Raw genomic sequence first — 21,546 nt, 5'->3', positions numbered from 1 at the left:
CCTTTCCAAGGCCAGCACATCTTGCACACCGTGATGTGAAAAATATAAATAGTAAAACACATAGACCCCTCAGAACGCCCACCATTCCCCCATCTGCCTCGTTACCATGGAAACCACCACCACCACAGAAACCTCCTCCCCCCCCCAACCACCCCCCACCCCCCCCCCCCCCCCCCCCCAGCCCCCGCCTGTTGTCTCTTCAGATAAAAACTAGCTGTTTAAGTCATACATGCGGCTGCAGATGGGTGGCACTGTGGCACAGTGGTCAGCACTGCTGCTTCACACTGTCAGGGACCCGGGTTCGATTCCCGGCTCGGGTCACTGCCTGTGTGGAGTTTGCACGTCCTCCCTGTTTTTTGCGTGGGCTTCCTCCGGGTGTTCCGGTTTCCTCCCACAGTCCGAAGATGTGTGGGTTCGGTCGAGTGATGTGGAGATGCCGGCGTTGGACTGGGGTAAACACACAGTAAGAAGTCTCACAACACCAGGTTAGTGTCCAACCAGGAATACCTGACAAAGGAACGCCGTTTCCGAAAGCTTGTGCGATTACTATCAAATAAACTGGTTGGACTCCAACCTGGTGTTGTGAGACTTCTTACTAGATTGAGTGACCAGGCTAAATCGCCCCGTAGCATCAGGCAGCCTGGCAAGGTAAATAGGTGGAGTTACGGGGATAGGGCTTGAGTGGAAACGTTGTTGGTGCAGGTTTGATGGGCCAAATGGCCTCCTTCTGCACTGTAGGGATTCAATGATTAAAATTAGTACAAAGGTGTGTGGGTTAGGTTGATTGTCCATGTTAAATTGTCCCTTAGTGTCAAGGGGATTAGCAGGGTAAATATGTGGGATTATGGGGATAAGGGCTGGGTGGGATTGCAGACTCGATAGGTCGAATGGCCTCCTTCTGCACTGTAGGGATTCTCTGATTCCAGATGCAAATCCAGCATTGGTTTTGTGCTGTTGTGGAGTTACCGCAGCTGATGCTGAACTTACCTTTACGCAGGTATTTGTTAACTTCGCCAAAGAACAGACAGCTGAGGATGAAAACCTGTCTCTCCACCCGCGGGCTGCAGGGGGCAGGAGAGAGGTGAAGGTGACACCGGCTCCAGCAGAACCCACTTAACCAAACACCACCAACACTTCCACTGCTGAGTCAAATAAGGAGAAGAAATCCTGAGGAAGTGCCAACAGGACAGGAAGGAACAAGATTGCACTACACGGACCCAATCACAAACTGTGACTATCCTCCTCAGAGTGATTACAAAGCCCGCATGTGACCACTCCGCTGTATCACCGTGACGACAACTACCAGCATCAGTAACACCAACCTCTGTGACCTGTATATTAGTGAGCAGCCCATCTTAAACATCACCTTACATCTAATTCTAATGGCAAGCCTACCAACACAGACTATGATAGCTAAAAGTGGCTGGGATCACCTCTCTCAGTTGTAACCTGCAGAGGAATTTATTTTAATATTGTGTATTCCCCATGACCTGCAGAATGCAAAAATAAATAACATATGTATATAGAAATTAAATCTTTATGTACTATCTGCCTGTACATTCATTGTCAGAAATGTGACTCTGTACATACAAAGTAGAATTAGGGACCTCTGATGACTTTGTATCTTCCTCAGGACCCAAATGAATGAAGTTTGGGGAAGATTTCCTTCTGGGGCTACATATTAAACCCTTTTATAAGGGGCAGCACAGTGATTAGCACTGCTGCCTCACAGCGCAAGGGATCTGGATTTGATTCCTGGCTGGGGTCATTATCTGTGTGGAGTTTGCACATTCTCCTCATATCTGCGTGGGTTTCTTCCAGGTGCTCCAGTTTCCTCCCACAGTCCAAAGATGTGCGGGTTAGATTGATTGGCCATGCTAAATTGCCCCTCAGTGTCCCGGGATGCGTAGGTTAGGGGGATTAGCGGGGTAAATATGTGGAGTTACAGGGATATGGGCTGGGTGGGGTTGTCAGTGCAGCCTCAATGGGCCGAATGGTCTCCTTCTGCACTGTAGGGTTTCCATGATATAGAACAGGATTACAATTTTATGCTAACTAAAACAGATGAAATGTTCTGCCACAGTTCCACTCGGATAGGAATCCTCAGAAAGTAGTTGTGTAAAGCTTGCTCCCGCAATGCCTGACCCGAGGGCTGAAGCAATAGCAGTGACACATATGTGTGGTACATAGCTTGTGCTCTGAATCCTACTGACAGTGGCCTGGGATCTATCAGGGCCAGCAAGTGAATGTTCCGACAGTTTCAGCACCTATTAAAGATGATTTTAAAATACATTTTTCATGATACTTAGAATGGGTCAAGAACATTAGCGATTTAAGATAGCCATAGTTTACCGACACTATGAGCTACAGTTGATAGACTGAAGAACCAAGCGCTTACTTTTCAACCCACCCCCTATATGACTTCATGGAAACACACACACACACATTTTTATATATTAAAGAAAATCAGCTCAACACAACATTTTGAAGAATTGTGTGTGAATAGTTGAAACAACAAGAGCTGGCAACTCTGGAGCAATGTTCTATGTACGGACTGCGTGCTCGACCATTGAATCGATAACTGTTAAAAAGCCTTTGGCAAAAGGAATGAGAGCAGATGTCATGCGCGTGAATAATAATAAATTGTCAGAGTTACTACTGACCTGAGTGTGTCTGAAATTGCAAAGTCGGGGCTTCTGTAATGTTATTCATCGTGAAATCTTAGTCAGCAACTGCAGTGATCAAGAATTTCCATTGCAATCAGCAGGACTGGCAAATTTATTATAAAATAAATAACAAGTCAGCCCAGCTTGACATCCACCGTGTTTAATCTCTGACAAAGTCTTTCTCTGGTGCATTCAGCACAAACACCCATCATAAAATGCTGACCACACTGCACATTATTCAGTCTTGTGTTGACAAATCCTGCGTGTTAGAAATTTATATTGTCTTTGAACAATTCTTTGCAGTGGGAGGAATTACAACTCCAGAACTGGCAATGCAAAACATGGCAAAATGCCAGCTTAGCTGAGTCTTTCATGTGAAAGTGGAGGCAATTATCTCAGCGGCAAGCAGTTGGAATCTGCATGGAACAAATTGGGATTTTTTTTCTTTTGCAATCTCTTTTATGCCATTGGTATGAGCAGCATAACAAGTCGAGAACTAATACCATTTCCCAGTAAATATATGTCACACCCAGGGATATTCTTTCAAATTAATGGGTCCAAATTAATGGATACACACCCTAAGACCTGCACTATATTCACCTCAGAGTCTGCGTTATATACACCCCACAGTCTGCACGACGTGCACCCTGCAGTCTGCACTATATACACCCCAAAGTCTACATTATATACACTCCACAGTCTGCACCATTTACACCCCAAAGTCTACATTATATACACCCCACAGTCTGCACTATCTACACCTCACAGTCAGCACTATATAAAGCCTACAGTCTGCACTATATACACTCTACAGTTTGCACTATGTACACTCCAGAGTCTGCACTATATACACTCCAGAGTTTGCACTATATACACCCCACAGTCTGCATTATATACACTCCAGACTCTGCACTATATAAGCTCATAGTTTACATTATAGATACTCTGCAGTTTTTACTTCCCAATATGTGAACAGTCGGAAGACTCGATTATAATTCCAACAATCTGTATGGCACTCTTGCTTCAACTTACATGTTGAGTGGTTTCTGGTTTATGATTGGCTGGGTGCTCAGGGATGTTGTGTAATTTTCCACTGGCTATGTAGTAATGTTTGGTTATGCGAATTTTTTTCTGAATTTTATGGATACTGGCTTTCCTCAGAGGAAATGTGCACAGAGCTTTATAAACGAAACAGTTTTCTTATTTTGCTTGACTTGTCTATTTGAGCTGTGTTTGAAATGGCAAAATGAATGGACCAAGTTACCTGACATTAACATGCGTGCATTAACATTGACACAATCAAATTTCTGTTAAATAAAGTAGCGCGCTTCCATCTGTGAAGAGCATTTATGTTGGGCAACGTTCTGACATGATAAACCAAATCGTTAGACCCCAGTGTCTCCCAGAATAAAATTTACTGGTGAAAAAACACATTAAATAAATTGGGAACCTTCCTAAAAAATTATGAAATAGTGTCTTAGTAAGGGAGTGGCACAGTGGTTAGCACTGCTACCTCACAGCGTCAGGGACCCGGGTTCGATTCCAGCCATCCGCTGTGCGGAGTCTGCACATTCTTCCCATGGCTGGGTGGGTTTCCTCCGGGTGCTCCGGTTTCCTTTATTGGCCATGCTAACTTCTCCCTCAGCGTGCCCGAACAGGTGCCAGAGTGTGGCGACCAGGGGATTTTTCACAGTAACTTCACGGCAGTGTTTATGTAAGCCTACTAATAAGCAAACTTCAAAATAAATAATATCCATTAATATCCCAGGATTTATACAGGTTTAAGAAACTGGACTATCCTGAAGAAAATGTAGTTTGTGTGGTATATTTCTTTGTAAATATCTCTATCACTTATGTGGATTCGATCGGAACCATACTGGCAGGCGTGTGATGTTACATTATATGACAGGGTAACTCCTATAGGGCCATATGTAAAGTTGTATGACATCCATCACATTACATTAGTCTGTAATCTGCATGCTATTCCTACTATTCACAACATGAAGTCTATCCCCAAACTATTCCAAATTTGCCGAGTTTGAACAAGGAAGCGTAGAATAAAACTTTACGGTCAATGTTACTGAAATACTTAAGTGTTTCACTTTAAAGCACTCCATTGATTCATCACCTGGTCCCAGTTTCCAAGTCCCTTCCTCCCAGTATTCCTGTTATCCTGTTGACGATGGCAGTCAGGCCTCGCAAGCCTCAATTTCTCTCGATCAGTGGTTTAGATTTTTTTAATCAAGTACAGAGGCTGGGGAAAGAGCTGAGGCAAAGATCCATGTGAAGAGGTCAGAAGGAGGGAAATGTGGAATCACCACCAATTTGAGTTTCTTTTCCCAAAACTCTGTCCTTTTGGCTGCCTGTTAGACTGCCACCAGTGGGGCGGCACGGTGGCACAGTGCTCAGCATTGCTGTTTCTCAGCGCCAGGGACCTGGGTTCGATTCCCAGCTTGGGTCACTGTCTGTGTGGAGTTTGCACATTCTCCCCGTGTCTGCGTGGGCTTCCTCCGGGTGCTCCGGTTTCCTCCCACAGACTGAAAGACCTGCCGGTTAGGTCCATTGACCCTAACAGGTGCCAGAGTGTGGCAATGAGGAAAATTTTCACTTCAGAGGAGTGATTCCTCGCTCACCAGGGATTCCCAGGTCTTGGTGGGGATGTTGCACTTTTTCAAGGGAGCTTTAAGGGCATCCTTAACGTGTCCTCCAATGGTTCACTTGCTATGTTGAAACTTTGAGTAGAATACTTGTTTCGGGAATTCTGGATCACGTATGTGGAAGATGTGGCCCACCCAGTGGGGCTGATCGAGCACGCTCAATGCTTCAATTCTGGGGCTGCCCACCTGAGAAAGAGCACTGTCAATTGGTGCGTTTACCCTACCAATGGATTTGCAGGATCTTTGCAGAGGCAGCACCGGTGGGACTTGTCCAGGGTTTTGAGGTGCCATATATATATAAAGTCTATGTCTCTGTGCCATATTGGAGGGCGGCTATCATTACTGCCCTGTAGACCATGAGCTTGGTGTCTGGTCCTCAAACACTCTCTTCCTCAGGCGACCAAAGGCAGCACTGACACACTGAAGGTGGTGTTGGACCCTGGCGCCAATGTCTGCCCTTGTTGACAATAGGCTCCTCAGATTCCAGCACCCGCAATGCCTTTATATTAAAGTGCTGAGAGTAAGTGGTACAGGAACAGCAGGGGAAGCCACATCCTGAGTGAGTATATTTGGAAATTTGGATCAAAGTGGGAATTCCACTGGTAATTTTTTTTATTCGTTCATGGGACATGGGTGTTACTGGCTGGTCAGCATTCATTGCCCATCTCTGAGGGCATTTAAGAATCAACCACATTGCTGTGGATCTGGTGTCACATGTAGGCCAGACTGGGTAAGGACAGCAGATTTCCTTCCCTAAAGGATATTAGTGAATCAGATGGGCTTTTCTGACAATCGGCAATTGTCTCATGGTCATTCGTAAACTTTTAATTGCACTTTTTTTTATTGAGTTCAAATTTCACCATCTGCCATAGCAGGATTTGAACCTGGGTCCCCAGAATATTACTCTGGGTCTCTGGATTACTAGCCCAGCAACAATACCACTACACCACGACCTTCCACAGATCTTTTATAAGTAGCTTAGTTAAATAGCTGGCAGTTAACTGTCAGTCCTGTGCCTGGAGAGAAATTTCTAGGGTTGGATGTTCAATAAATCCCTGAGAGACACGGCCACAAAACAGAGTGACGCCTTTCTGAATCACGGAGCCAAGCACCCCTTGTACACCTGACCTTGGATGTGAGGATTCCATGAGACATTCGACACTGAGAGGGCTCCTTTCAAAGATAGGAATTGTGTTTAGTAAAAGGACTCATCCAGATGACCCGCTTCCCACTTCTCAAACCCGCAAAGCTTGTTGACGCTACCTGAAAAGATGCTGCTCACCATGTTAATTGTTGCAAATTTGAAATCATTCACCAATAACCACCCCCCCCCACCCACCTCACCTCAGTTCAACAACACAACATTGTCACTTACGAGCAGGCATGTTGTTAAACCAAGACAGCGCCTGCTCTCTCAGATCGATGCAAAGACCATAAAACCATAAGATATAGGAGCAGAATTCGGCCATTTGGCCCATCAGGTCTGCTCTGCCATTCAATCACAGCTGATATGATTCTCATCCCCGTTCTCCTGCCTTCTCCCTGTAATGCTTGATTCCCTTATTGATCAAGAACTTATCTATCTCTGACTCAATGACCTGGCCTCCACAGCCTTCTATGGCAATGAGTTCCACAATGAGGGTCCTAAGGCTCTATTAGGAGGAAGAGATGAGAAGTCTACCCTCCTGCACAATATTTACCCCACAACCAAGAATAAATGCCAACTTGCTTTTAGTGATCGAGAGCTTTGTGTGTGTAAATCAGCTGCTGTATTTCCTACATTACAACGGTGATTACACTCCAAAAGTGGTTGATTGGCTGCAAAGCACTTTCTGGATATTCTGAGGTTACGAAGGGTGGTGTGTGTGCTGTACATACCAAACCATAACTTTAGCAGCAAGTCACCAAGGCTCCTTCATCAGCATCTTCCAGACCTGCGACCTCTACCTCCTGGAAAATCAAAGGCATCAGAGATGCACGAGAGCGCCTCCATTCGCAAGTTTCCCTCCAGGCCATACAGCATCCTGATGTGAAAATATATCATCGTTCTTTCACTATCAAAGGACAAAGAACAGCACAGCACAGGAAAAGGCCCTTTGGCCCTCCAAGCCTACGCCAAACATGCCTGCCTAAACTAAAGCTGTATACACTTAGAGTCTGCATCCTTCCATTCCCATCCTATTCATGTATTCGTTTCGTTGCTCCTTAAATGCTGCTAATGTACCTGTTCCCAGCACCTCCCCAGGGAGCATGTTTCGGACATTCACCACCCAGCATTGGTCAAAATCCTGGATGGCACAGTGGTTGGCACTGCTGCCTCACTGTGCCAGGGACCCAAGTTCAATTCTGGCCTGGGGTCACTGTTTGTGTGGAGTGTCCCCGTGTCTGCATGGGTTTCCTCCCACAGTGCAAAGATGTGCAGGTTAGGTTGATTGGCCATGCTAATTTGACCCGAGTGCCTGGGGGATTAGCAGGGTAAATGTGTGGGGTTGCAGGAATTGGGTCTGGGTGGGATTATGGTCGGTACAGACTCGAAGGGCTGAATGGCCTCCTTCTGTACTGTAGGAATTCTATGATCCTGGAACCCCCTGCCTAACAGCACTGCGGTATATCTACAACATGTGGACTGCAGCGAATCAAGTAGGCCACTCACTACCAGCTTCTGAAGGACAGTTAGGAATTGGAAATAAAAATGCTGGCCTAGCCATCAATGCCCACATCCCATAAAAATAACTTTAATAAAGAGACAGCACTGGAATAGCTCACATTTCTTCCTTTATTTGGCACTTATGGACTTGATAAGATAATAACACGTTCCAGCGAAATTTCTTAATCAGAGATAAATAGTGTTAGTAAAGGGTTTGCAAAATAACATGCAAGGACAGTACTTAACTTGTCAGCATCTGTGTGTATTGTCAGCACCTGAATATATAACAAAGTCCCTATCAGTGAAGTTCTCCAGCCCTACAATCAGTCAACAGCAAACATGCTAAGCAGACAGTAAAGTATAAAGATATTTGAGCACCACAGTAACCCAAAGTTAGTGTGAGACAATGAAAGGTCGATCTGGTTTACAGTGCAACGATGAAGAATAATGAGATAATCAACTAACAATACTTTTGAGTTGGGGTGAGGTGGTGGGAGGTTGGGGGTGGTGCAGCAGAGACCTGAGTCAATAACATGGCGGTGAGCAGCTTAGGTCGGCAGTCCCGCGCTGAAGGCTGGATGACATGCGTTGGAGGCCCCGATAGAGAGAATGCCAGTACATTGATAACGTTGAGAACCTTTGCCAGGGAGGCTTTGATCCATTTGCTGCTCCGTGGCTTCAGAGTTGTGCTACAATTATAGCAGGAAAGGAATTATTGGCATGCGGAAGGTGGGGTAATCCTTAAACTCCTTCAGGTACATGTGGTGTTTGCCCTTAGCCCAGACGGTCATTTGGAAGAAACCTATCAGGGTGAAGAGGCCAACTGAAAAGGCAAAGTAAAGAAAGAGTTAAATGACAATTGCGGACATGGCTTTAGAAACTCTCGTTCTGCATTTGCATTGAATTATCTTTGTAAGGGAATTTAAATCGTTGCCGTGTATGTTCCTACCTGGAAGGCACTGTGTCATTATAGTAAAACCAATCCAGGATCCTACCTAGATTTCAACAAGCAAAGGAAGATCATCATGATTTCACTGCTTTTTTGACTTAATTTATTATTATCACATCTATTAGTATACAGTAAAACGTAATGTTTCTTGCACACTATACAGACAAAGCACACTGTTCAAGAACCAGGTTAGCTCCTAATCTGTTCCTCAAAGTTTCTGTTTCTATGAAGCACATGCTTAAAGCAAATCAATTATGAGATTCAGGCATTGCAGGAGTACAAAAATATTCTTCAAGGAATATTTCTTCCTTACACTACACTTGCAGACAAATAACTCCAGCAAGACTCTTGTCCAATTCACTCAGTTACCAACTCCACTCAGATAGCATAGAAGGAAAAAGTGCATGTAGTCATTAGCTGGAATTCTACCGCCCTGCCCGCCACGTTATCGGAATGGGCAAGTGGTCGACAACAGAAACGTCCATTAACCTCCGGTGGGAGTTTCTGGCCTCACTTGAGTGAGGCTGTAAAATCCCACCCAAAGAGTCACAGAGCATGATCCTAGTGGCCGTTCACACCCAGCTGCCGCTGCAAGTGAAAATGGAGAATTTGGTGCCCAGCCATATCTCCATTCCCTGCAGCGAAACCAGGAAATCCCACTGGTGAGAACAGTCAGAAAACTCCCCCATTGAGTTGTACACGAGCAGCTACATAAAACCTTGGTTAGGCTGCATTTGGAGTATTGTGGGCAGTTCTGGTTGCCACATTACCAGAAGAACATGGAAGCTTTGAAGAGAGTGCAAAGAAGGTTCACCAGGATGTTGCCTGTTCTCAAGGGTGTTGGCTATGAGGAGAGGTTCAATAAACTGGGATTGTTTCCACTGGAAAGACAGAGGATGAGGGGAGACCTGATAGAGTTCTACAACATTATGAGAGGCACAGGCAGGGTGGATAGTCAAAGGCCTTGCCCCAGGGTGGAAGTGTCAATTACAAGGAGCCACAGGTTAGAGGGGGAATGTTTAAGAGAGGTGTGCGGGGGATGTTTTTCATGCAGAGAGTGGTGGGTGCCTGAAACGTGCCACCAAAGGAGGTGGTGGAAGCGGGCAAATTAGCAACATTTACGAGGATGGGTACACGAATAGGGAGGGAATAGAGGAATATGGACCGAGGAAGGACAGAAAGTTTGTTTTTTAGTTTACTGAGAGCATCATGATCGGCACAGGCTTGGAGGGCCAAAGGGTCTGTTCTTTGTACAGCACAGAAAAAGCCCATTGGTGCATCGAGTCTGCACTAATAACTATCATCTCCATGTTGAAGAACCCTCTTTGTTACTTAGCCCACCTGTTTGCCTCTCCAGCTGGACGGCCTCTTTGCTACCCCTTCCCCACGCCCCCCTCCCCACCCCTGCCAGCTTTGAGAGCCCGCTTGCCACCCTCAACCAGACAGGCAACCTGTCTCCATGCCGATTAAGGGGACTCCCCCATCAAAATCCCAAAGAGTGGCTGTTTTCCCTGGGCAGGTTCAGAAGGTCCAGTTTCTCGCACCGTAAGCAAACACTCAGCCCTGAGATTCACAAAGGTTCATCTGTTATGTGGATCGTGCTTCCAACATCTGGAAGGAGATCCGGCCATCGCTGACATTTAGAACTAAAGTACAGCTTCTGAGACAGAGGGTGGGATTTTCCAGGATTGTTCGAGCGAGACTGGAAAATCCCACCGGAGGTCAACAGACATTTCCATCACCTGCCCCTCGGCTGCTCTGATTCCATGGCAGGCAAGGTGGTAGAATTCCGGCGATATTTGCCGAAACTCTTCCCTGAAGGGAGATTGAAAGGTGCAGTTTCTGATATCACTGTCACAGAGTTCTAGGCAAATTCTGCAGCTGATAAGGCCAGTTAATGGGTGTTAAATTCTCCAGCACATGGACTGCAGCGATTCAAGAAGGCAGCTCACCATCACCTTCTCAGAGGCAACTAGGGATGGGCAATAAATGCTGGCCAGCCAGCAACACCCCTATCCCATGAATGAATATTTTAAAAATCCAGTATGTTAGTTGATAAGGGGTGTTAAATTCTACATATTAGTTGATAAGGGTAACATTAATCTCACCAAACCCTGCAGCATTGCAATCTAATGCAGGAGCTAATATTCACTAAAGGTTGAGAGGTGCACTGTTAGACTGATGCAGTACCTGCGAAAGCCCTCAATGGGTGAGCGCTCCCGACAGCGAACATACCTCATAGGTGTAATTCGGACAGGACACAAAGAAGAAGAGCCAGGTGAAAGGGTTCTTCGTTGGGTAAGGAATCCTGCGCATCTTGGATCCTGGGGAAAAAAAAATAGACAAATGCTCACCATAAGTAAGGATAATGGCCAAACACAAGGGATTACCTCCTCACTCTGAGACCTTGAACCAGCTTCCTGAGTGACATAATTTTCACATTCAGATCTTGACAATCTGGCTTAGGTAGCTTCAAATCCCTGCAATGTAAATTACAGCAGACACGAGGCCAGTGATTGCCAGAAGCTTAAGCTAAACCAGAATAGGCAGTGAAGAGCTCACACACCAGACAGAGAATGCCAAAGGGCAGGTAAACATTAGTTTGTGTCAGCAAAGCTTTCATTTGGAAAGTGTTCCATTCTTGACACCATTCTGTGAAAGGTATGATGCCTAATGATGACCTTACTGAGTAGGGTGGATGATGGGGATTGGTCATATGGTGCCTCTGCTGCTTATACTACGGAGTATCTGTCCACTCAGGTCCTGGACACGATGGCCGGAATATTACAGGCACACCCGCCCCAATTCCGGGGGTGGGCAAGACTCAGAGAACGGCATTCCCTGGAGCACTGGGAAAATGGGAAAATACAGAACCAAAATAGACTTATTTTCCTTCTGGGTTTCTGAAACCTGTTGTTTGGTCATATTGTGAGGGAGCTAATCCACTCAATGTATTTTTTTTCCCACAAGTTGGCCAGGAGGCAGGTTTGAATTGAAATTGGCCTTTATAACTACTGGAAATTCCAGTGAGTGATTGTTCCCCCAAGCCCCCATGCTAGGGGGAACAATCCCCCAAGCGCCCTCAGAGGGAAAATCAAACCCTTAATCTCGAGGACGTAATCCAGGATCATCCTTCAGAGCTGCCGATTGGATGCAATGATAAACTATGACCCCATCTATCCACTCAGGTACTGGACGCAATGGCTGGAATATTACTGGCACACCAGCCCCAATTCCACGGGTGGGCAAGACTAAAAGAACGGCATTCTCTGTTGGCCTCAGGTGGGATTGTACAAACCTCGGGCAGACGTGCTGGTAAAATTCCACCCTCTGCAGTATCCCAAAAAGAGTGAGGGAGTTCCTAGTTCCTCAACCACCTGCAAGAACTGGGAGTTTATCTGACTATTAAGAACATAAGAATCAGGGGCAGGAGAAGGCAAATCAGCCCCTTGAACTTGCTCCACCATTCAATGTGATCGTGGCTGATCTCCTCTTGGTCTCATCTCCACCTTCCTGCCTGTTCCCCATAACCCTGCATCCAGCTACTAATTAAAAACCTATCCTTCTCTTCCTCAAACTTGTTTAGTGTTCCTGCATCCTCTACACTCCGAGATAGAGAATTCCACAGATTCCTGGTCCTTTGAATGAAATAATTCCTCCTCATTTCTGTTTTAAATCTGTCACCTCTTAACCCAAAACTATGGCCTCTTGTTCTAGAATATCCAACAAAGAGAAACATCCGCACTATGTCTTACGCTGTCAATCCCCTTCAGCATCTTATATTCCCCAATTAGATCTCACTCTTCTAAACTCCAGTGAGTATAAACTGCTCAATCTCTTTGTGGGGCTTTGCTGTGTGAATATCATATCTACAACAATAATTATTTGGCCACTTACTGAATTGGGAGATTCTGAGGGTAAATTATACATGACAAGTATTTCATCCTATTTGTTCTGCTCCCATTCTTCCAGCAGGATACTGAACACACAAACCACTTCCTGATAGATGGGTGATATTATGCAGAGAAGTTACATGCAGGATGAGGTGGAGTGGATTCAAGTCTTCAACATTTTCTACCTCAACCTCCTGTCATAAACATGTTGTTAGGAAGAAGTCAGCATCAGTAGAGAAGTGCATACCCTCTGAACGCAGGTTCCTCAGGGCTATATGGATTGAGAAATTTCCAACTTCACATATCTGCAATGATGCACAAAACACAGTGATATACTTACTGTCCGCATAATACAACAATGCACTTTAGGATGTTACAGCAGTGTGTAAGTTATACCCACAGTGACCGCTTCATAGTCTAACCTGAAATGTACATTTATTTCTAATTTCTAAGGGCTGTCTGTTTCTAAAGGCGATAAGTACTGACAGGCCATTGCATTCAGGCTAAAACCAATGGTCCAATTTCATAAAAGTAAATTAATTATACAGAAGCATAAAACCACTGAAAAATGCTCAGAGTTCAAATAATTAGAAACAACAGTTGTTGAATTGGTCTATAGGGATTTAAATCTTTAGATTGTATTTGTTGCACTTTGCAATAATACAGCAGATTTTTTTGCAGTGTGGACTCATATTGGATTCCCTGGCATGTTGTTTAGATGTGGGTGACACTACATTCTCCGTTACTACATGGATTTGAAATGTCTACATCAAAGTGAATCTAGACTTATAAAATTTTAACAGATCTAGACAGGGTAGATACAGGGAGGATGTTCCCAATGGTGAGGGAGTCCAGAACCAGGGGTCACAGTCTGAGGATTCAGGATAGACCATTTAGGACGGAGGTGAGGAGACATTTCTTCACCCAAAATTGTGGTAAGCCTGTGGAACTCATTACCACAGGAAGTATTTGATGTCAAAACATTGAATTTATTCAAGAGTTGGCTGGATATAGCACTTGGGGCAAATGGGATCAAAGGTTATGGGGAGAAAGCAGGATTAGGCTACTGAGTTGGATGATCAGCCATGATGGTAATGAATGGCAGAGCAGGCTCAAAGGGCCAAATGGCCTCCTCCTGCTCCTATCTTTTATGCTTCTATGTTAAATGATAGCAAAGGTTGCTTTATCTATTCCACAAGTCAACACAGCTCTGAATACAGAACTGTTAGTCGACCTGTTCAAGGTGCATTCATTATCCAGTATAATCGGACAAAATGTTGTTCACATTTTGATCAGGCAACGTACCACATGCAATCAAGCAGGGAGCATAAAAACTGACTGTAAAAGTTTCCGTAGGTACATAAAGAGAAAACGATTGACAAAAATAAAGTAGGCCCCTTACAGTCAGACACACTGACTTGGAGGAGTGTATGCAGTTTTGTTTGTCCTTATCTGAGGGGGGACATTCTTGCTAGAGGGGGAGTGCTGCGAGAAACTGTCCCTGTTGGGGAATTGAGAACCAGAGGACACCAGTTGGAGGTATTTGGTAGACGAAGCAGTGCCAATGAGAGGAAAAGCACCCAGAGGAAACCCACGCAGACATGGGGAGAATGTGCAGACTCTGCACAGACACTGACCCAAGCCAGGAATTGAACCCAGGTCCCTGGCGCTGTGAAGCAGAAGTGCTAACCGCTCTATTACCATGCCTTACGGAAGGAAATCTGCCGTCCTTGCCTGCTCTGGCCTACATGTGACTGCAGAGCCACAGCAATGTGTCAAATAGCCTCTGAAACAGCCTACTCAATTCAGGGATGGCAACAAATGCCAACCAAACGTTGAACAAATATAAAAAACCTTTGTGTCTGACAGCTTAAAATAGATAATAATTAACTGCAGGTTACTAGACCACGTCACATTACACATTGTCTAGTTTCATTGCTAATGCCTGATTTGAACCATTTGCACTTCAGGATAGAGGTTAACATGACCTACCAGGAAAGTATAGAGAGCCAGATGGACTTGTTGGTCACCATATACTGTAAAAGCCAGAAAATCAAATCAGGATAGAACACAAGATGGATTCTTGTCAGCTCGAGAGTTGCAGCGGGCACAATATCCCGTTACTTACGGGGAGGTGTGTAGAGCGGGTGGTTGATGAAATAAGCTAGCCACGCAGTGAAACCCCAGTAATAGAAACAGTTCTGTGAAGGTAAAAGCGAACATTCAGACCCGTGGACAACATCACTCAAACACAGTGAGGTCAGCCTTTTCACAGTCTGATTCAGGCTGCAGTTATTGAGGACTGTACCAGTTTTACTCTCAGCTAAAGTAAATCAAAATAAACTTTTCCAAGAGTGTGAAAGAAATCTTATAGGAAAGATTTCAAATAATTTAAGTAAGTGCCTATCCTTGGTTCAGAACATCCAATAAAAACTATTATTTCTAATTTGTGGAGATCACTTTGATTTGATTTATTATTGCCACATGTATTAACATACAGTGAAAGGTATTGTTTCTTGCGCGCTATACAGTCAGACAAAGCATACCGTTCATAGAGAAGGAAACGAGAGAGTGCAGAATGTAGTGTTACAGTCATAGCTAGGGTGTAGAGAAAGATCAACTTAATATAAGGTAAGTCCATTCAAAAGTCTGATGACAGCACGGAAGAAGCTGTTCTTGAGTCAGTTGGTACGTGACCTCAGACTTTTGAATCTTTTCCCAACGGCAGAAGGTGGAAGAGAGAATGTCCGGGGTCCTTAATTGTGCTGACTGCTTCGCCAAGGCAGTGGGAAGTATAGGCAGAGTCAGTGGATGGGAGGCTGGTTTGCATGATGGATTGGGCTACATTCATAGTGCCTTCCGGTCTTGGGTAGAACAGGAGTCATACCAAGCTGTGATACAACCAGAAAGAATGCTTTCTATGGTGCATCTGCGAAAGTTGGTGAGAGTCGTAGCTCATATGTCAAATTTCCTTAGTCTTCTGAGATAGTAGAGGCGTTGGTGGGCTTTCTTAACTATTGTGTCAGCATGAGGGACCAGGGCAGGTTGCTGGTTATCTGGACACTTAAAAATTTGAAGCTCTCAACCCTTTCTGTTTCGTCCCCATTGATGTAAACAGGGGCATGTTCTCCTTTACACTTCCTGAGTCAATGACAATCTCCTTCGTTTTGTTGACATTGAGGAAGAGATTATTGTTGCTCTATTAGTTCACCAGATTCTCTATGTCATTCCTGTACAATGTTTCATCATTATTTGAGATCCGACCCACTACTATGGTGTCGTCAGCAAATTTGAAAATTGAATTGGAGGGGAATTTGGCCGCACAGTCATAGTTATATAAGGGGTATAGTAGGGGGCTGAGAACACAGCCCTGTGGGGCACCGGTGTTGAGGATGATCGCGGAGGAGGTGTTATTGCCTATCCTTTCTGATTGTAGTCTGTGAGTTAGGAAGTTCAGGATCCAGTCGCAGTAGTAGATGCTGAGGCCCAGACCATGGAGTTTGGAGATGAGTTTCAAGGAATAATAGTGTTGAAAGCTGAGCTGTAGTTAATAAATAGGAGTCTGACACAGGTGTCCTTGTTATCTAGGTGTTCCACAATTGAGTGCAGGGCCAGGGAGATTGCGTCTGCTGTGGACCTGTTACGGCAATAGGCAAACTGTAATGGATCCAGGTAGCCCGGGAGGCTGGAACTGATTTGTGCCATGACTAGCCTTTCAAAGTACTTCATAATGATGGATGTCAGAGCCACCAGCCAACAGTCATTAAGGCACACTGCTTAGCTTTTCTTAGATACCAGGGTGATGGTCATCTGCTCTCCCCCAGAGAGCAGTGGAGACAGGGCCATTGAATATTCTTAAGACAGAGGCAGATAGATTCTTCACTAACAAAGTAGACAATATAGTTAAAAAAAACCCACCGATGCCTCTATTTTCTCAGGAGATATGGAAATTTGGCCTGTCTGCTGCTACTCTTAACAATTTTTACAGATGCATCATAGAGACCATCCTTTCTGAATGGAAAGTCAAGGGGAATTTCATAGCAACTTCATTGCAGTATTAATGTAAGCCTTATTTGTGACTAATTAATAAACTTTACTCTGGAATGGCTCCTGATCTGACCAACGCTGCAAGAAACTACAGAAGGTTGTGAACATAGCCCAGTCCGTCGCACAAACCAGTCTCCCATCCATTGACTCCGTCTACATGTCCTGCTGCCTCGGAAAAGCAGCCAGCACAACCAAAAACGCCACACATCCCGGACGTACTTTCTTCCATCGGATAAAAGATGGAAAAATATGTACTAACCGACTCAAGAAGAGCTTCTTCCCTGCTGCCATCAGACTTTTGAATGGACCTGCTTCATATTGAGTCGATCTTCCTCTACACCCTGGCTATGACTGTTATTATATTCTGCACTCTCTCCTTTCCTTCTCCCTTATGTACTCTATGAACATGTTCTGTCTGTATAGCGCGCAGGAAACCATACTTTCCACTGTATCCCAATACATGTGACAATAATAAAGCAAATCAATTCCAAGGGTTTCGGGGGTTAGAGGGAATGTGGATTCAAGGCCACAATCAGGTCAGCTGAATGGAAGTAGGTTCCAAGAGGCCGAATGATCCCAGCTCTAACTTGTATGTCTGCATTTTGAAGGAATTGCTTCCATGCTTACGCTCCAATAGGGATGTCATATTTGGAAATGCCTGTAGTCATGGTGAAAAGCTTTGAATACACGTTGCAGTAAGAGGTCAATGCAGGTCAATAGCTTTAAGACACTCACCTTAACAGTGTTACGAAGAGGCATTGTACCATGAGAAAAACGATGCACAAAGAGAGTTTCAATCAGTCTTTTGACGTAATGAAAAGAGTGGCAAAACCCTGCCAAGCTGAAAAAGACGAGGCACAAAGTTAGACGGGCAACAGACAGCAAACTCTCAGCCCAGCACCTCCTGCTGTCGCCCCCTCCAAAGACACAAGGAACTCCCTCGCCAGCTCGCAGTTTTAGCAATTCTAACAAAAGATCAGAAGCTTTAGGAGGAATTTTAACTCCCAAACTAAAACACGGTGGGGGTTTGGGTCGGGTAGGATGTAAACACTTTTTAAAAAATCTCTCACCCAAACTCAACCGGTCTCGAGCCCGCTCACCTCCAGAACGGGGAGCGGAGCAACCAGGAGGCAAGTGAGTCATTTAAATATTAGAGTGAGGCTGCAGGTCTTAGCTTTCTCACGGGTAATTAGTGGCAAGTAATAAATGCTGGCCTTACCGGCAACACTCATCCTGTGACCCAATCAAAGAAAAATGAAATCACCCTTTTAAATATAACCCTGGCTGTCCTGACAGCGATACAAGCCTCCAATTCCCTCCCACTCTCTAATCTAATAACTGGGTTATTAACTCTTTCTCTATCCTTATTGCCTTAATCTGTGCAGTATTTCCAGCATTTCCTTTTGTTTTCACCTCAGATTTCCTATTCCTGGTGGGATATATCAAAAGTAATCTAAATACAGTCGGAAAAAACCCCAACAGAAGATTCCATATCTCTGTGCCAATACTGCTGTCCTGAACTTAAATGTAACAATGTGTAAATTAAAGTTTATTTTATTAGTGTCACGAGTAGGCTTACATTAACACTGCAATGAAGTTACTGTGAAAATCCCCTAGTCGCCACACTCCAGCGCCTGTTTGGGTACACTGAGGGAGAATTTAGCACGGCCATTGCACCCAACCAGTACGTCTTTCAGACTGTGGGAGGAAACCGGGGGAAACTCACGCAGACACGGGGAGAAAGTGCAGACTCCACACAGACAGTGACTCAAGCCGGGAATCGAACCTGGGTCTCTGGCGCTGTGAGGTGGCAGTGCTAGCCACTGTGCCACCGAGCCGTAAAAACTAATTTCACCCAAAACCATGTTGGTAACTTAGTAAATCTCATTGTCCAGAACGTTTCTCAAGTTTGAACTTCTGACTGCAGGACATTCTGATTAGATTACCATCATCAGCCCCGATCTCTCCCGCACTATTCCTCAACTTCAGCCTTCTGCGCAATTACTCGTTGGAACTGGTCGCTTTCACACAAGCTGAAGGCAGTGCCATGGCACTCCTGCTCAACCCCATGTCTCAGATGGCAGCACTTCCGTCTCTGAGTCACAGACTTTGGTTGGTACACTGGCACAGTGGTTAGCACTGCTGTCTCACAGCGCCAGGGACCCAGGTTCGATTCTCACTGTGGGTCACTGTCTGTGTAGAATTTGCATGTTCTCCCCATGTCTGCGTGGGGTTTCCTCCGGGTGCTCTGGTTTCCTCCCACAATCTGAAAGATGTGCTGGTTAGGTGCATTGACCCAAACAGGTGTCGGAGTGGGGCGACTAAGGGAATTTCACAGTAACTTCATTGCAGTGTTAATGTTAGCCTTACTTGTGACTAATAAATAATCTTTAGTACTTTATGGGTTCAAGTCCCACTCCAGAGACTGGGGCACAAACATTGGCTAACACAACACTGTTTTATTTCCGAAGGTAAAATGTTTGCTCTCTCAGGATGATGTAAAGGAGACCATTCAAAGTACAGAAAAATTGATACAATCCCTGCAGCCTAGAAGGAGGCCATTCAGCCCATCAAGTCTGCAACAACTCTCTGACAGAATATCTTACCCAGGCCTTCTCTTCTGCCCTATCATCACACATTTACCAGGGCAAATCCCATCTAACCTACACATCTTGGGACACTAAGGGCAATTTACCATGGCCAGTCCACCTCACCTGCACTTTTTTTAGGAGGAAACCGGAGTACCTGGAGGAATCCCATGTAGACACGGGGAGTATGAAAATTCTCCCCGGTGTCCCGGTCTATGGGAAAACCACCATCTGCAATTCCCCTCCCAAGGCACACGCCATCCTGACTTGGAACTGTGTCTCCTTCACTGTGCTGTTGGAAGTTCCTCTCTAACAGCACTGTGGGTGGTATCTACACCACATGGACTGCAACAATCAAGACCTTCTGAAGGGAAATGAGGAACGGGTGATGGAGGCTGGGGACATCCCATAGCCTAATATATTTTCTAAAATGATCTCCCGATCCACATTGCTAAGAAACAGATTATTAACAAATCATTATCACACTGCTGTTGGATGGGTTTTGCAACGTACAAACTGCTTCCTACATTAGAATACTGATTAGATTCCAAACTAGCTCATTGCCCAGGGGAGTTCCTGAGGTCACGGTCGATATTTTAAGCGCAAGTCTTTCCTTTTTTTAATCATTTTGAGGATACCTTGTTTCTGTTTGTTAAATTCCTCCAAACATTCGACATCACCCACTCCTCAAACATCACTCAAGTTCCACTGTGTGAGCTGCACGAGGTATATCCGTGATGTAACTACACTTCAAATCCCAAAAGTCTGAAGTCGAAAACCCCCGTAAGTCTTTACACAGTCACAATGTGAGGAATGGTGAGTTCTTGTGGTGTTAGTTAGAGGCAATAGTGTTGGCAAGGGCATCAGGCGAATGCACTCTTCTTCAAAACCACCCTTGGACATTTACTGTCCTGACCTTCCAGAATAGACCAGGAAAGAGGCTCGCACCCCTGGCAATGTGGCACTCTCTCAGTATTGGACCGGAATGCCGGTTTAGATTCTGAGCTCAACTGATGCTCAAACTCACACATGGCCCTGATTGACATCAACTGGACTTGCTTGATATCACATGTAAACCCGTACAGATATCATTCCCTTAATCATAGAATCCCTATAGCGCAGAAGGATGCTATTCGGCCCATCGAGTTTGCACTGGCCACAATCCCACCCAGACCCTATTCCCGCATCCTCTCATATTTACTCTATAATCCCCCGAAACATCTTTGGACTGTGGGAGGAAACCCATGCAGATACAGGGAGAATGTGCAAACTCCACATAGTCAGTGACCTGAATTCCGGTATTGAACCTGGATCCCTGGTGCTGCCAGGTAGCAGTGCTAACTACTGTGCCACTGTGCCCATCCCAAAACACCCCACTGGAGTATAATGTGACCACAATAAACATCGAGCCAAAGGCAGTTGGTTATGTCATACATTTGACGGAATATCTTCAGAGAGGAGTGAGTAGCGGACAGGTTCAGGGAGGGAATTCCAGAGCTTAGGAACTGGATGGTTGAAGGCACAGCCATTAACAATGGGGTGGAGGAACTTATGGAGGTCATTGGGCGACCCCTATATTAAACCTACAGTCAATCTCCGATGATTATGCTGGAGCTCGGTGTGGGCTAAGTTAAAGCCAAGAATCCTGTTTACTTACTGCACCACAGTGTGAGGGCTGCTGGTAAATTCATCCTCTTCCCCATAGATAAATGGCAGGCGAGAATAGAAGAGCAGGTAGATAAAGAGTGGACCTGCGTATTCAGTCAGGAATACCTACAATCAAAGGACAACACACAGAGGGCAGCTTAACATGGTGATTGGATAAAACACAAGGTAGACAAAAGACAAGGGGTCAAGGGTTAATGGGAGGGGTGCAACCAGGTAGGCGGGGTCGAGACCACAATCAAATCAGCCATATCTTGCTCAAAGGGCCGAATGGCCTCCTCCCACTCCTAAGTCCTATCCTCCTGTGTTAAGTTTTGCCTGTCCTTCAATACCTGCCAAGTGCCATTATTCCAATGATGTGGAGATGCCGGCGTTGGACTGAAGTAAACACAGTAAGAAGTCTCACAACACCAGGTTAAAGTCCAACAGGTTTA

At 45.1% G+C, this 21,546-nt stretch overlaps 2 protein-coding genes across 7 annotated transcripts in view; one reads left to right on the top strand and one right to left on the bottom strand.

Moving 5' to 3' along the window:
* Nucleotides 1-1,563, top strand: part of abca4b (ATP-binding cassette, sub-family A (ABC1), member 4b) — a 155,438-nt gene extending 153,875 nt beyond the window's left edge. For all 3 annotated transcript variants that reach the window (XM_080195254.1, XM_080195255.1, XM_080195253.1), the window contains one exon: nt 998-1,563. In XM_080195254.1, coding sequence (XP_080051380.1) covers nt 998-1,117 — 120 coding nt within the window. In that variant the 3' untranslated portion in view covers nt 1,118-1,563. The remainder of the gene's footprint in view (nt 1-997) is intronic.
* Nucleotides 1,564-8,085: 6,522 nt separating this feature from the next.
* The window catches only part of LOC145347618 (very-long-chain enoyl-CoA reductase-like), an 87,524-nt gene continuing 74,063 nt past the window's right edge, over nt 8,086-21,546 (bottom strand). For all 4 annotated transcript variants that reach the window (XM_080195250.1, XM_080195252.1, XM_080195251.1 and 1 more), the window contains 8 exons: nt 21,105-21,220; nt 17,595-17,700; nt 14,941-15,013; nt 14,805-14,848; nt 13,060-13,117; nt 11,155-11,243; nt 8,920-8,965; nt 8,086-8,793 (listed from right to left, as the gene is read on the bottom strand). In XM_080195250.1, coding sequence (XP_080051376.1) covers nt 8,666-8,793; nt 8,920-8,965; nt 11,155-11,243; nt 13,060-13,117; nt 14,805-14,848; nt 14,941-15,013; nt 17,595-17,700; nt 21,105-21,220 — 660 coding nt within the window. In that variant the 3' untranslated portion in view covers nt 8,086-8,665. The remainder of the gene's footprint in view (nt 8,794-8,919; nt 8,966-11,154; nt 11,244-13,059; nt 13,118-14,804; nt 14,849-14,940; nt 15,014-17,594; nt 17,701-21,104; nt 21,221-21,546) is intronic.

The sequence above is a fragment of the Carcharhinus amblyrhynchos genome, chromosome 9, assembly GCF_965287045.1.
Source record: "Carcharhinus amblyrhynchos chromosome 9, sCarAmb.v2.hapA, whole genome shotgun sequence".
NCBI lineage: Eukaryota > Metazoa > Chordata > Chondrichthyes > Carcharhiniformes > Carcharhinidae > Carcharhinus > Carcharhinus amblyrhynchos.
Note: the sequence above shows the minus strand (reverse complement) of the source record. Positions and strands in the feature narration are given on the sequence as shown.